The sequence below is a fragment of the Elaeis guineensis genome, chromosome 13, assembly GCF_000442705.2.
Source record: "Elaeis guineensis isolate ETL-2024a chromosome 13, EG11, whole genome shotgun sequence".
Lineage (NCBI taxonomy): Eukaryota > Viridiplantae > Streptophyta > Magnoliopsida > Arecales > Arecaceae > Elaeis > Elaeis guineensis.
Genome location: NC_026005.2, coordinates 15,933,799 through 15,948,765, shown reverse-complemented (window position 1 = coordinate 15,948,765; position 14,967 = coordinate 15,933,799). Strand labels below are relative to the sequence as shown.

The 14,967-nt window shown below is 35.1% G+C and overlaps 1 protein-coding gene across 9 annotated transcripts; it reads right to left on the bottom strand.

Annotated features, from left to right (window-relative positions):
* Positions 1 to 935: 935 nt before the first annotated feature.
* On the bottom strand, positions 936 to 13,051 carry LOC105056378 (uncharacterized). Of its 9 annotated transcripts, XR_012136520.1 has the most exons (4): positions 12,746 to 13,051; positions 12,074 to 12,664; positions 9,897 to 11,823; positions 8,414 to 9,741 (listed from the first exon to the last, which is right to left on the bottom strand). XR_012136520.1 is itself a non-coding variant. In XM_010938549.4 (3 exons), exons 1-2 carry the CDS (start codon positions 12,846 to 12,848, stop codon positions 12,189 to 12,191), a joined length of 579 nt encoding a protein of 192 aa, XP_010936851.1. In that variant the 5' UTR covers positions 12,849 to 13,051; the 3' UTR covers positions 936 to 1,507; positions 12,170 to 12,188. The 9 variants fall into 9 exon arrangements, 4 of the variants coding, with proteins under 4 accessions (XP_010936851.1, XP_010936853.1, XP_010936852.1 ...); XR_833833.4 differs by lacking the exons at positions 8,414 to 9,741; positions 9,897 to 11,823 and adding an exon at positions 936 to 1,507; XR_833836.4 differs by lacking the exons at positions 8,414 to 9,741; positions 9,897 to 11,823 and adding an exon at positions 936 to 1,443.
* Between the last annotated feature and the right edge of the window lie 1,916 nt (positions 13,052 to 14,967).

Sequence of the window (14,967 nt, the reverse complement as noted above, 5' to 3'; positions counted from 1 at the left end):
CGGTACTGATAACTAGGGCTGTTAGAGGAACCGAGCAGCTTGCATTAGGATGAGGTGCAGCTCGAGGAAAGCTCGAATCAACCCCGTTTCCAAGCCAAACAAATGGAGTTAGCACCGATCTACCTGCAGAACTCCGAACAAACGGTTCGGATCAGGTTCACAATTTCCATAAACGATTGTATGTGACAGGCACAAATAATGTCAGCCTTTCAACAGAGTAGTTAGTATAACCCACCAGCATGAATCCAAGCCATTCAGCAGATCATACTAGCTTTATCCTTCAGCAAAGGCACAAACTTAAATTTGAAGCCACGTTTAATATCAACTGGGATTCTTTACGAACAGATCTACGGTAGTTACAAGCTTCAATAGTTCAAGAAATCGAATGGACATATTTAGTACTCATTGGTCAGTTAGCGCGCTCAAATGGTAACAAAAATAATCCCTCAGTGGAAGTCAAGAAACTTTCAGAGATAATTTGGTGATCCTCGCCCTCCCTATCCGAAAATGGCAAAAAGGAAAAAATATACAAACATCTAGATTTTTTTTTGTTTTTGAAAAGACCTCCAGAATTTAAACTGATTGCTCTGAAATGAGATATAAAAGTCCAGAAATAGTATCAATGAGACATCAAACTACTAAATTTTTAGTTTACATCCTATCATAAACATCTTAGATGGTTCTGTGTATAACAACAAATAACTCTAACCACCGAGTTTAGCTTAGTCAACCATTCATCATCCGTGATCCATATTTCTATTGCCTCGGTTTTTAAGCCAAGTACTGGAGTAGAAGAATATGGACAATAAACAAATCTCCCATGATCAGTATTGAACATTGGCATCGGAATAGCCATAGCATCTCTCAAATATCAGCTTCAAGTGAAACATTATTTAAAAAAAAAAAAAAAAACTCCCTTTAAGCCATTCTCATGATGTAGAAAATGCGTCACTCAATTTATATATTTTTCTGAAACAATATAACAAACATGAGACTCAAAAAAATTCTAGAACGCATTTGGAAATAACGCTCCGCTATAGTAACTCACGACTTACAAACTCTTTTCAGGTATTCATAACAAGTGACTGCACACTGAGCACAAAAGCTTCTTTCTTTTTTTTTTGGGGGGGGGGGGCGGACAAATAAGGAGGTAAACCCTGATACATTCTTCTAAGAAAGCCACAAGCGATACCATGTGCGGATATGCCTGAATTAACAAAGAGAGGCTCTGACTGGACGCTACCATCCACAAGAAATCTTCACCCATCTGAATACATCTGAAAGGATTGGTCACCATCTGCCAAGCTGCCACAGATCGAGTATAGGATGATATCACGTTTCTCACCAATCCCACTATCTGAAATCCATGAAATCACCTTGCTCGAACAAGCTTGCAGCTATACGTGAGCAGCTCCCAGTAAAAGCCCCCGCATATGGAACTCCCTTCCCTTGCAAGACAGTGCCAACTCAATGTTAGGAACAGCATGTGTGGGTAGCTTACATCCTCCTAGAAAACAATGAATATATATTCAGGATTGCCCACAAATCTTGTATCGCATAAAAACCGATTGCAATCTAATTAAACTAACAAACAAATATTAACATTAAATTAATTTAAAAATAAATATTAAATTAATATTAAATCAATCTAAAGCTTACAACCTGAGGCGTACAATGCACTGTCCTAAAGCAATTCCCGACCCTCGTGCGGGATCAGACTCGAGAAATCCACCCCAAGATACAACCGAAGACCGCCCCTACGGACTTCGACCAGCAGATAAACAATCAAAGGATCAAGAAAGGATTTTGAAGAAGAAAAACAATGGCAGAGAAGATGAAACGAGATCAGAAGAAAGGGAGCGAATATTTTCTACTACTAAACCCCTCCACCACATGGCCATTTTATAGGCCCAAGAACTAGCTAGTCCAATGATAATCTCGTAACTATTCAATTTAAATGAAAGGAAACAACTTAACAAATCGCAAAACGGAGAGAAACAACTTAACCGATCGTAAAACGGACAGAAACAACTTAACCAATTGCAAAACGGATGAAAACTACTTAACAAATCTCAACAGACAAAACATAATATTTAGAAAAAAAGATAAAACAGAAAAAATAAAGATCGGAGAAACAAAATGTAGGTGGGGCATACGCGAGCGCAGCGCAATTGTGTGCGTGCGAGCCGGGCCAGGCCGCACGCGCGTGTTCATAAGCCGAAAAGAAGGGTCCTCAAAATAAACCCTTTTCCCATTTTTTTCTTTTTCCAACGTAGGACTAAACTTCATGAAAGCTAAAGGTTTGGTTGGAAATAGATGGAGAAAATTTTGAGTTTTCAATTTTCCTCTAAAACCAACAATCCTCCTCAAAACTCAAAATTTCTAATATAATTAAAATTAATAATGTGAAATAATTTTATGCTAGGTATAAATATTGCGCAATTGACGAAATATCTTTCATGACTTAACTTCATTTAGTGTTAATAGTATCAATCTGAAGGAAGCGAAGTAAACTAAATCTTGAACTACGTTCCTTTGATTCAGATTTTTACTATTACACACAATACAGAAGCTCATATCGCAGGTTTACACATTAATGGCCATGTGCAGATATCTTGATTATTTCGTGAGTTTCTAGAGATTGCCCATATCTCTAGCCGCGGCCAACTATGAATACTCTCACATATGTGAGCCCCTCCAGAGATGTGTGTAGTATCAGATCTTGAAGAATACCTCTCAGATCTCATTCAAAGATAAACTCTTCCTAACCACTACATAAGAACACTAATCACCATAGAGATGGGCTGGAGTCTACGACTCCTGTATCAAATAAATCACATGTGTTCTCTGACCAACCAATCAGCTTATTATTACTACATTGAACCTCCTTCAAGAGATCTCCTATCATAGAGGTTGGGTTCCCACTATTGAAAGATTCTTTGTAGGCAAAGCCCCATCCCCCTTGATGACTATAGGACCTTAGTCCTATTTAAGTTTTTTGTAAGGCAATCTGCTAAATTAAAATTAGTTGCAACATGATTCAAAAATTTATTTGAAATTTCTCTTTTCTTTTTACAGACTTTTATCTCAGTTTAATATGTCTGTTTATTTTAGTATTCACAAGTTTCTCTTTACAAAAATCTCTTGCAGCTCTTGAATCACAAAAAACTGATATTGAAGGAATAGGAGAAGATACTAAAGAAATCTCATATAAAAATTTTTTTAGCCATTCAGTTTCAGAACACATGAAATCAAGGGCAACGAGTTCAGCTTCCATAGTACTTCTAACTAAAATTGTTTATTTAGAAGATTACCAAGAAACAATACTTCCTCCTAAAAGAAACACAGTCAAAAGTTGATTTAACATCTAATATGTCAGAAATCCAATTTGAATCACTATAACCTTCAAATATATCTGGATAACCTACAAAATGTAAGTAATAATCTGTAGTACCTTTAAGATATTGAAACTCTTTAAAGCAATCCAATAAACTAGACTAGAATTACTGGTATATCTGCAGAGTCTAAAAACAATATAAGCAATATCAAGTCAAGTCCGATTTGATACATTAATGAAACAATAATTTGAGCATATTTTCTTGGTTCACGGATTTTTCTGTATTCTTCAAGAGGTGGATGGATGGATCATAAAGAGTAGATACAGAAGTAGAATCAGAATATCCAAATTTATTAATAACCATTTAAATATAGTAAGATTAAGATAGACAAATTGAATCAGAAGTATGAATGATCTTCGTACCAAGAATTGTATCAGCTTCACCTAAATCTTTCATATCAAAATGATGTGATAGAAAATTTTTAATGTTATTGATTAAGTCAATATCAAGAGCAAGAATCAAAATATTATCAACATAAAGACAAAAAAGAATGAATCAGTCATCAAATTGTTTATAATAAAGACAATTATCTGATTCATTGATTTGAAATAATAGGAAAAGATAATTTGATCAAACTTTTCATGCCATTGCTTAGGAATTTGCTTTAATCCATAGATAGAATGAAAAAGTCTACAAACTTTATACTCCTAGTTTAGCACAAAAAACCTTCAAACTGATGCATGTAAATCTCTTCTTTAAGATCTCCATGCAGAAAGACAGTCTTAACATCCATTTGATAAACAATAAGTTTATGGATAGAAACTAAAATAAGTAGAACTCGGATAGTAGTAACGTGAGCCACAGACGAATAGGCATCGAAAAAGTCAATATCGATTTTTTGTCCAAAATCTTGAGCAACAAGCCTTGCCTTGTATTTTTCAATTGTACAATCAGTCCTCAATTTCTTTTTGAAAATTCACTTGCACCCTAAAGGTTTATTTTCAAAAGATAAATCAGTGAGAATCCAAGTGTTGTTTTCAATAATAGATTTGATTTCACTGTTTATTATCTCTTTCTAGAATGAAGCATCAGGAGAGTTCATGGCTTCTTGAAAAGAGGTTGGGATATCTTATATGAAAAAAATAAAGAAGCCATCACCAAATATTTTTCAATCCTAGTTCTCTTACTTCTCCTAAGCTCATGTTCAAAAGTTAATCCTGCTGGAGTAGAAATAGGTAATGATAATGGTGATAAATCTTAAAAGAATGGTTGATCTTGTTGATCTAGAAATTCGAATTTTAAAAGAAAAGATTTTTTCGAAAAAGGTTGCATCTCTCGATTCAATAATGATATTGTTTGATATTGAAGATATTTCAGAGTTAACAACAAAGAACCTATAAGTATTACCATCTAAAAAATAGCCAACAAAAACAGCATCAATAGTTTTAGGTCCTATCTTAACTCTTTTTGGTTTAGAAATTCCAACTTTAGCCAAGCACCCCCAAACTCGAAAGTAACTAAACCTAAGAAGATATCCTTTCCAAAGTTCAAAGGATGTCTTTTCTGTATCTTTAGGAGGAATTCTATTTAGGATATAGCAGACTGATAAAAGAGCCTCTCATCATAAGTTTTGAGATACATCGAACTTATAATCATGACATTAACCATATCTAGTAGGATTCGATTCTTTCGCTCAACCACGCTATTCGATTGAGGAGAGTGAGCAGTGACTTATGAATTACCCCATTTTCTCCGTAGAATAGGATCAATTTGTTTGATGTATATTCACCTCCATGATCAGATCTTAAGATTTTAATTCTTTTTTCAAGTTGATTTTCAGCTTCTGCTTTATAAACTTTAAACTTATTTAAGATTGCATCTTTGGTCTTTAAAAGACACGTATAGCAAAATTGGAAAAAATCATCAAGAAAAGTTACAAAATAACAATTACCTCCACAGATTGGACCTCTATTAAAATCACAGACATCGTTATAAGTTCGAAAATTTGAGTATCTCTAAAAGCTACAGACTTAAAAAATTTTCTAGAATGTTTGTCCTGAACACAAACTTCACATTTTGAATTTTGGTCAATACTGAATTTTGAAATCAGATTAAGACAAGACATTCTTTTGATTGATCTAAGATTGACATGTCCTAATCTTCCATGCCATGTTTCACAAGATTCATAATCTAGCACAAGAGATAAAGAACTAACTGAACTTTTATTAATTTTGGAAGGAGAGAATACATTTAACTTGAACAACCCTTCGAACACAGAGCCTTTTCCAATATATACATCTCCCTTAGAAATTACAACTTTATTAGACTCTAAAACAAACTTAAAATCTAATTTAACAAATAGAGAACCACTTAACAAATTTCTTTTTATGACAGGTACAAGCTGCACATTTCGAAGAGTTAAATTTTTTTCTGAAGTAAACTTCAGATTAAATATTCTACTTCCAAGAACTTTGACAGCTGTCCCATCACCTATAGTTACACTTCCTCTACTTGATCCCTGATATGATAAAAAATAAGATATATCAAAACAGACATGAATGTTGGCTCCGATATCTAATCACCACTCTAAATCTAAGTAGGTTAAATTGACAAATGGAGAAAAAGAGACTGACCTAAAAGAAGACAATTCTCCTTTTATCATGTTGACCTAAGATTTAATTTGATTTTGGTTCTTCATATTCTTTTTTTTATAGAAAATCTATTTTTTCCGGTAGAAATATTTAGATGCCAAATGGTTGTCCCGACCACAGACAAAGCAGAACCTTTCATCACTTTGTTCCTTAAGTTTTTGGAATTGATTGTTAGACCTAGACTTTTGATTTTGAAACCTAGCTTTATCCTTTCCTTTAAAATTCTTTCCTTTAGCTTTCAAATTTAAGTTTTGACCTCTATAAGTTTGACCTATAAGATTTGGATTTGGATTTTGAGATTCAGTTAGATTAACCTTAATTTGAAGTTAGTTTTCTTGATTTTTCTGAATCTCTCTAATTCTAAATTGATCTTTTATCCTAATAAATTGAAGAACAATCCTAAGATTGAGGGAAGACTGTGATCTTCTAAGATCAAGGGCAAATTGAGACCAAAAGGATGAAAGCTTGTTTATCAAGCATGATATCTGATAGTTTTCATCCAGAGTAGATCCCCCTCTATGAATCTCTTAGACTAGATTTTGAAATTGATAAATTTGGTCATTGGTAGGTATATTGTCCATCATTTAAAACTGTGGAAGTCAAAAATGGTAAACCTTATAGCCCCCTCATTATCTCGAATATAGTTTTCTTCTAAAGCTTGCCAAAGATCTTTAGAGGTTTTATATTTTCTATAAATTTCATATAGTGCATCAGATATGCAACTTAGAATTCTAAACCTAGAATTCTAAACCTACAGTGATAAATCTCTTCAGAGGATTTAGAGTCTTTGCAAGAGGAGGATGATTCAAATGATAGTGATTTTCTTAGAGCAAACAGCAAACCTAAAGATATCAACCAGACTTCTAATTGTTCTTGCCACCTAAGAAAATCTTTTCCATTGAACCTATCAAGTTTGAGACTAGATGAATCTTCAAAACCCATAGAAAAAAATCTCAAAAGAAAACTAAAGAACAAGACTATAAGAGAAAAGAGTTGCAAAAAATATATATTGAAATATTTTAGTGATTCCATATCATTGATTTATCTGTAAAATTTTATTATTTTCTACTAACAATAAGAAATAAATTTTAATACAGAATAGAACTGATAAACAGAAATTTTAACAAATTTTAATGTAGAACATAACTGATAAGAAAAAATTTAAATAAATTTTAATGCAGAATAGAACTGATAAATAGAAATTTAATTTTTTTTTTGCACGAACAATTAAATTTTCAATAAGCTATTAGCAGAAAAATAAACACTAGTTATATACTATTACTAACTCAAACTTATTATATCAAGATGAGAAAAATAACTATTACACTATCACTAATAGAACTAACTATACAAGATCAAATAATTATTATACCAAGAAATTTGATAGACCGCTAGCAATTAAATCCCAATTGGAACACAAGTCACCTTAGATTGTTAGGAATCTTGTTTCCCACAAGAGCCGATTGCAATCTAACTAACAAAAAAATATTAATATTAAATTAATCTAAAACAAATATAAAATTAATATTAAATCAATCTAAAGCTTACAGATCGAAGACGTGCAATGTCCTGTCCTAAGACAATTTTCGACCCTTATGCGGGATCAACCTCGAGAAATCTGCCTCAAGATACAATCGAAGACCTCCCCTACGAGCATGACTATGGAGAGGATGACAGAACTTCGACCAACAGATGAACGATCAAAGGGTCGAAAAAAGATTTTGAAAAAGAAAAACACTGGCGGTGAAGATGAAACGAGATCAGATGAGAGGGAGCAAGTATTTTCTACTACTAAACCCCTCCACCATAGGGCCATTTTATAGGCCCACGGACTAGCTAGTCCAATGATAATCTCGTAACTATCCAATCTAAACGGATGGAAACAATTTAATAAATCGTAAAATGAATGGAAACAACTTAATCGATCGCAAAACGGGCGGAAACAATTTAACCGATCGCAAAACGGGCGGAAACAATTTAACCGATCGCAACAGGCAAAACACAATGTTCGGAAAAAAGATAAAACAGAAAATAAAGATCGAAGAAACAAAATGTAAGCCCTGCCATGCCGCAGATGCGGGTGCGATGCGATCACGTGCGTGCGAGCCGGGCCAGGCTGAGCTGCGCGCGCATGTTCACAGGCCCAAAAGAAGAGTCTTCAAAATAAACTCCTTTTCCATTTTTCCTTTTTCTAATGTGGGACTAAACTTCGTGAAAGCTAGAGGTTTGGTTGGAAATAGATGGAAGAAATTTTGAGTTTTCAATTTTCCTCCAAAACCAACAAAATAGACATCTAACTGGATCAGACTCATATCAAAGTTGGATTTTCATTTTCTGCAAAATCATAGTAGATGAGCATGAGCATAGTCAACGAACATCCTTAAATTTTTGACAGCTTTTAATTTACTTGTATGTTGAACAATATCATCAATCACATAAAGCTTCGTTTCCACTGGCATTAAAATCTTTCAATAGAAATACATGACCTCCAGATGGCAGCTTTCTCTGATCATTATTACAAGGAAGAAAACCATATCAATCATGTTGCTATCATTTTCTCACTATTGATGCATTTCCTAAGCTTTGTTTGACCCAAAATCTCTAGGCCAGAACACATCCGACCAAAGAAGCTTTAAATGCTATGATTGGTCCACTGCATACAGGCTGTCCACAAATCTACTGATCAGAGGGTCGCTCAAAGCAAAAAAACTGAAAACTATCAAACAGAAGAGAAGAAGGAAGCAAGAAAGAAGAGGAAGAAATAAACAAATTCCTTCATCAACTAGTTAATCATACTTAATTACGCCTCTTAAATAGGTCCAAGATCTTGTTTTTGAGACCAAGTTACATAACTTGATGCAAGCATGATCCATCCTTCAGCACTCCCTTTAAAGCTAGACTTGCATATGGAAGCTTGCAGACCTGGAACAACGGTAAGTGACCTGATTTCTTCCAGCTATTTTCATTCAGTCATCTCCCTGACTAAGTGTCAATCCAATCAGATTGGCTTCCTTCTATCACTAAACAAAAGATTGTCTGGAAATGGAGTCATTACAGTGAAAGCACAGTATTCCTTCAATCATCATCTTTATCTTCATCAAAGCATTTCAACCATATCAGCTCGGTCTATATGTATGTCTCTGTACTGACCTCACCCCAACAGTCTCTTGCAATCTCAAGTGCCCAGATTACCTCCCATATATGCAGAATATCCAATGCCTTATCACAGATCAACTTTAGACCCGATATAATTTGCAACTTTGGATAAGAAAATTCCTCGATTTGAATATGTACATATCTTGAATATAGCACTCCTATATCTAGAGTTCTCCTCAACAATCAAAGGATGCTCATAAGTACACCAGATTACTTAAAGCCTATACAGACTGACTGAAAATACCTACAGAATATGATATATGAGATTCTGTTATACATAGAAAAGCTGATTTGGCAGCTGACATTTCTTCAGATTTTCAATGCATTCACTATCACTTCAATATATCACATTATCAACCACTTTTACCTCCAGAAAAGGAAAAAAAAAAGTAATAGAATATGGTGTTGCCACATTCTCAAATGCTTTGTCAGAGTTCATATGAAGAATGGATGGTTCAACACCATTTGTGTTCATTAAAAGACTGATTCAAAAGGTTGCAAAATCAAGCCCATCCTACCACCTACAAATAAGAAACCCTCGAAGTAATAAAATGTTGCAAAGTACATCAAAGTGGTGGACAGGTTCATCCAAAACCCTGCATATGATGTTGTAACAAAGTTAGCTTTTGTAATCATGAACTTTGTTTTGCTGAGAACTTTAAAATCCTAGGACAGGAAAATTAGGGTGTCCTAGGTGTAACCCCCTTAAACAAACTTGAGGCTCATTGAATATATTTAAAAGAAGACTTACAAATATGGAACCACCAAATCCCACTTTCTATTATAACTCATTCTTTTCACTGCATATAGAAGAAAATTCCATTTTTCATGATCATTGTTGTTAAAATATCACAATTCACACACGCACGTGCACGCACGTGGACGGACGCGCGCCCACACCTGCACACACGCACACAAAAACTCATACACATGCACATACATGCACACACACACAAACTCATGTATATGTCATTTGTTATGATTTTGTTGACTATGTGGTCGTCAAATTACTTGTCACCAATAATTCTCAAATAGTAAAATTCTTATCACTAATAAATCTTGAATAGTAAAACTAGCAAGTCTGTTATTGGAGTTCATAGAGTTAAAAATAAGTTGCAAGATTTTGTTTTTTAACAGCCATATGTTAAAGACTTATCCTCGTTTATTCCAAAGCATTCTACATAAAAGGATAATTAAATTGACAGATATATATAAACATCAATGAATAACAAATCATAGTGTTTGTTTCATTAGAAATACAACGTAAAGGCATGAGTTGATGAAAACTAGACTTATTGCATGCATGTCTTTTATGCTCCATTATCCACTTTAGAGTTGACTTGTATTTAATTTTTCACATGATTTGTCCACTTTATAGTTAACTTGTATTTAATGTTTCACTTTTCTTTTATATTTAGAAAATATCAAAAAAATCAGGAAAAAAAATCGTACAATCTATGATCCAATTGACGATCCACTCTGATATGATCTAGCTCCCTCTACAATTTACAACTCAGTCCCAATCTTAAGAACATTGGTCATGATCATATGCTTTTACCATATCAGCTATATAAACAAATCCCAAAAAGTTGTCTTTTTCTTCTAAGGGGAGATTGAAGACCTAATGTAGGTGGCCAAAGAAGTCTTTGATTTTATTTATCTCCAAAATTCTAGTTACCCCTATCCTTAATATACATACATTTTCCCTGGTTTAGTTCTAGTACTCCTATTAGAAACAAAAGAAATGCAGTATTGAAAACTGGAAGTGTATTTATCAGGTTCCTTAATTAAATAGAATGAATATCATGGTCTTCATAGTATATGCATTGCATGTGCCAACTACTGTAAAGATATCTACATACGCAAACACATGTTGGAGATAGCTACATGTGTCTATGATTATTATACGCATATCTACATACATAAACACATTATATATAGCTATACATGGCTACATATATCATCTACATCTACTTCTCTTTATATATAATGCGAACTCCAAGGATTGGGTGCTCATGTATCCTGACAACCTCCAAATTGATCTACACTCAAACAGTTGGTATCTCTGGTCTCCTGCCCTCTATTTCTTGGCTAGTTATTTAGTAGCAAATGGTTGGAGGCGGGAGGTCAAGGGCAAGCATCAACTGTAAAGTTTGGCCTCACCTTGAAAACGCCATCAATCATCCATCCAAGAGGCAAAAGAAAAGCATATAACCAGATGATAAAATGCAAAATTAGTGACCAAATATTCGTCCTCCAAAACACAGGTAAGAAGTATCCCCTTGATACTCCCACAAAGTTGAATACGATCCCTCAGCATGTTTCAAGATTTCCCAATCAAAGTTTTTGTTGGATTGTTGGCCTCTTCGTTTCGTAACAGAGTTCTTGCAAGAGGATCGCATTTTTCCTCTTATCCTTTGATCCCAAGCTTCCAAAACACCACTGCTATCTTTTGGAAGATGAGAACTCTCATCAGCAAAAAGAAGTCTCCACTCCAATAATGCACCAATACCCCATCCTACCTATAAGAGTATCCCAGCTCAAAAGATGTTGCTTGTGCAGGCAACAAACTCTCTTACATTTCTCCTAGCAAAATCTGAAAAAAGATCAATCTTTTCATTGAATCCTAATAAGGTTCAAGCTCAAACACTTCTGTTACAGCTAAGCAACCGTCATCCCTATAATCAAAGACGCAGGTAGAATCAGCTTTATCAGTGAAAGAAATGAAATCCACTTCTTTGCAGCATTTTTATACTTCCCAAAATAAAGGATAATAATTTCTATAATAATTTCTAATCAATCTTTTTAACCATATAATTACATATTCCCATCAAATTCATCCAATCTCTCCCTGAGAGTAATGAACAAAAAATTTCAGCGTGAATTAACATTTCTAATGACTAGAAAAGTGAGGATGGAATAAATTACCTTGTAACGAGCATAAAACTGCATTTGAAAAGAAGGGGAAAGAACTCCTTGACCCTAAAAATTCTTCAAAAGAACAAACATCCAGAAAGCTCGTACCTTTCCCCCCTTAGCCCCCTCACAATGCGAAACCCTTGAGATAACTGGGGTCCTTCTTGGCCTTCTCCTGGAATTTCTTGAACCACCGGTCCAAAATATCCATCGGCACCACCAGCCGGCTCCCATCGACGCCACAGAAGGACTGCATAAAATTGAACAGGTTCTCCCCTACCCGGAGCGCGAGGCGCTCCACCCGCCGCTCCGCCCCGGCGTCGAGCACCAGCGGCAGCGCCGCCAGGTCCTCCACCGAGACCCCGATCTTGGCCGACGCCGCATCGGGGACGGCCACCTGGAGGGGCCCCGCGGTGGCGTCGTCGGCGGGGTCAGGCCAGGGGAGGGAGAGGACGGCGGAAGGGCGGGCGGCGTGGACGGCACCGCAGAACACGAAGGGGCGGCCAGGGGCCTGGCAATAGACGGCGAGGGCCTTCTCCGGCGGAAGAACACCGGCGTTTAGAAGGAAGATACAGAGCTCCTTGACCTCGTGGTAAGCTTCGCCTGCGGACCAGATTAAACTAAGAAGGAGGGGAGCATAAAGGAAGAAGAAAAAAAGGAAGAGAAGGGCGGCGGTGAGATTACCGACGAAGGTTTTCATATCGAGGAGCCAATGGAGGGGGTCGATCTGGGCGAAGGAGGAGGGATCCATGGGGTAGCTGCGGTCGGGGAAGACCACCCCAAACATTTTTCTACTCTTGGTTTCTTCTTCTCTGTTATCCAACCCTGGCTGCTTTGTTTGTTTCTGATGTGGGATGGATTGGAAGGAGTGATGGAGGAGGTGTGGGTAGAACGGAATGGGTATAACTATGGAGGTTTGGGAGAGGTGGAGAAGGGGGAGAAGGTTCTAGTAATGCTTGGAGGGTTCTAGAAGATCAAAGAGTCTGCGGGAGGATTTTTGGGGCATATAGGAATGAAACTAGATTACCTCCTTTTCAGTGACTTCTTTGTTAATTATTTAGATTAATATGATATAAAGTATGACTTGCGAGGCAGGCGGCAGGGGGTTTTTTAAAGGATAATCATCCTCTGAATCGATTTTTTTTCCTCTCTGTGTCAGATATGCAACTTTTATAATGATCTTACAATTGTGAAAATTAAGTTGAATGAGATTGATTTTTTTTTTTTTTAATTCCTATCTAACTGAGTCGAGCGTTTTGCAATTATTTTTTTCCTTATCTTTTATATTGAAATCCAATTAAAAATTTTGAGAAGATTTTCTTTTCTTTTAAAATTAACCATCTTGTGTGATTAATGCACGCCCAAATTGCATGGTGATAGAAATCTGCCGCATATTTTTGGCCATTGAGACTTTTTTAAGAGAAAAATGAGCAAGACACATCCTAGTATTATTATCCAAGTATTTTTCGATATGGACTACCAAAAATTGAACATAGAATTTTTTGTTGCAAAGAAAAGAGGTGTGACAAATGGGATAGGTTATATTTTACATCTTGGTTATTGAGGATTTGCACTTCAAAATGATTCGGATAAGAAGTGGGGACATTTTAGAAACCAATGGACGGATAACCAGTTTCCTTGATATGCATGTATGCATGCAAATATCCACGTATGTATGCATGCATGCATATTAATATAGGTATTTATAGGAGCATTTAATTTCAAACTCTCCCTATCAAAAATAATGAAGGATCTTTCAAAAATGAAAATCAACAATGTCAATTATAATCCAAGATAATGGAAATGGCTAGGATCAAAAAATTATTTATTTTTAAGATATTTTACTTGTGCATCAATTGCAAATAAGATTGGTAATTTTGATGGATGCAAAAAATTATTTATTTTTGAGATATTTTGCTTGTGCATCAATTGCAAATAAGATTGGTCATTTTGATGGATGCTATGTTTCAATTTCATCTATGTCCACACTAACAATACCTAGAAATGCAATAGAAATGCAACTGTGTATATGGTTCCTAATTGACAATGTATACAGCATCTAATGGTGCAGATTGTTGGGAATCAGTTTCAAATAGAATTCTTCTTCTCTCACAAGGCAAACAAGTAACAACTTGTCAGCAATCTTAAGCCTCATTGGTCTGTTAATTCTTGGAGTAGATAAGTGACCAACACTCAAATAAGTTAATAGGCATCATTAGTGTATTTGAGAAGCCCAGATGTATTACCTTGCAGTATCTTCATCTTGACCTCATATCAAGGATCCATAGTTTGAAGAATTTGAATTTGAATTTTGAATATCGAAAAGATCTTAGGGATCTATTTGTTATTTTTTTCTATATTTGTGTATATTTGTATAATCATGATCCGTTATTATTTCTTTCTATCTTTACACGAACATAATCAATTTATTATTTGTTTCTATCTTTATATGATCATGATCATACTTTTTTTGTATATTTTCAATTATAAATATAGATGACCATCTCACAAGATTGATGTGAGAAAAGTTTTCTATAATATTCATTTTTCGTATATTCTTCTTCTTTATATGATATCAGAACCTATCTCTATGGCATCCTCCTCCAATATGATATCCGATTGAGACTCTAAAGTTTTAGAACTTATTTGGCTATGGATGGAATTCCATCCACTACAAATTATATACAAAAAGGCAGCCAACGAGGTCCACCGCAACATATCCTACAATTAATATGTAATTTCTCTAATGATAAAGCATCTATCTTTTTTCCACGTGGATCTTACCATCAGAAGTGCCATGACTTAAGACCTCCAAATACTATTAATGGAGGAACTCAAAATAAGATATGTTGTTAAGTTTGCTGTAAATATGGCCACATAGTTTTGAAGTATTACAGTTGTTTTGA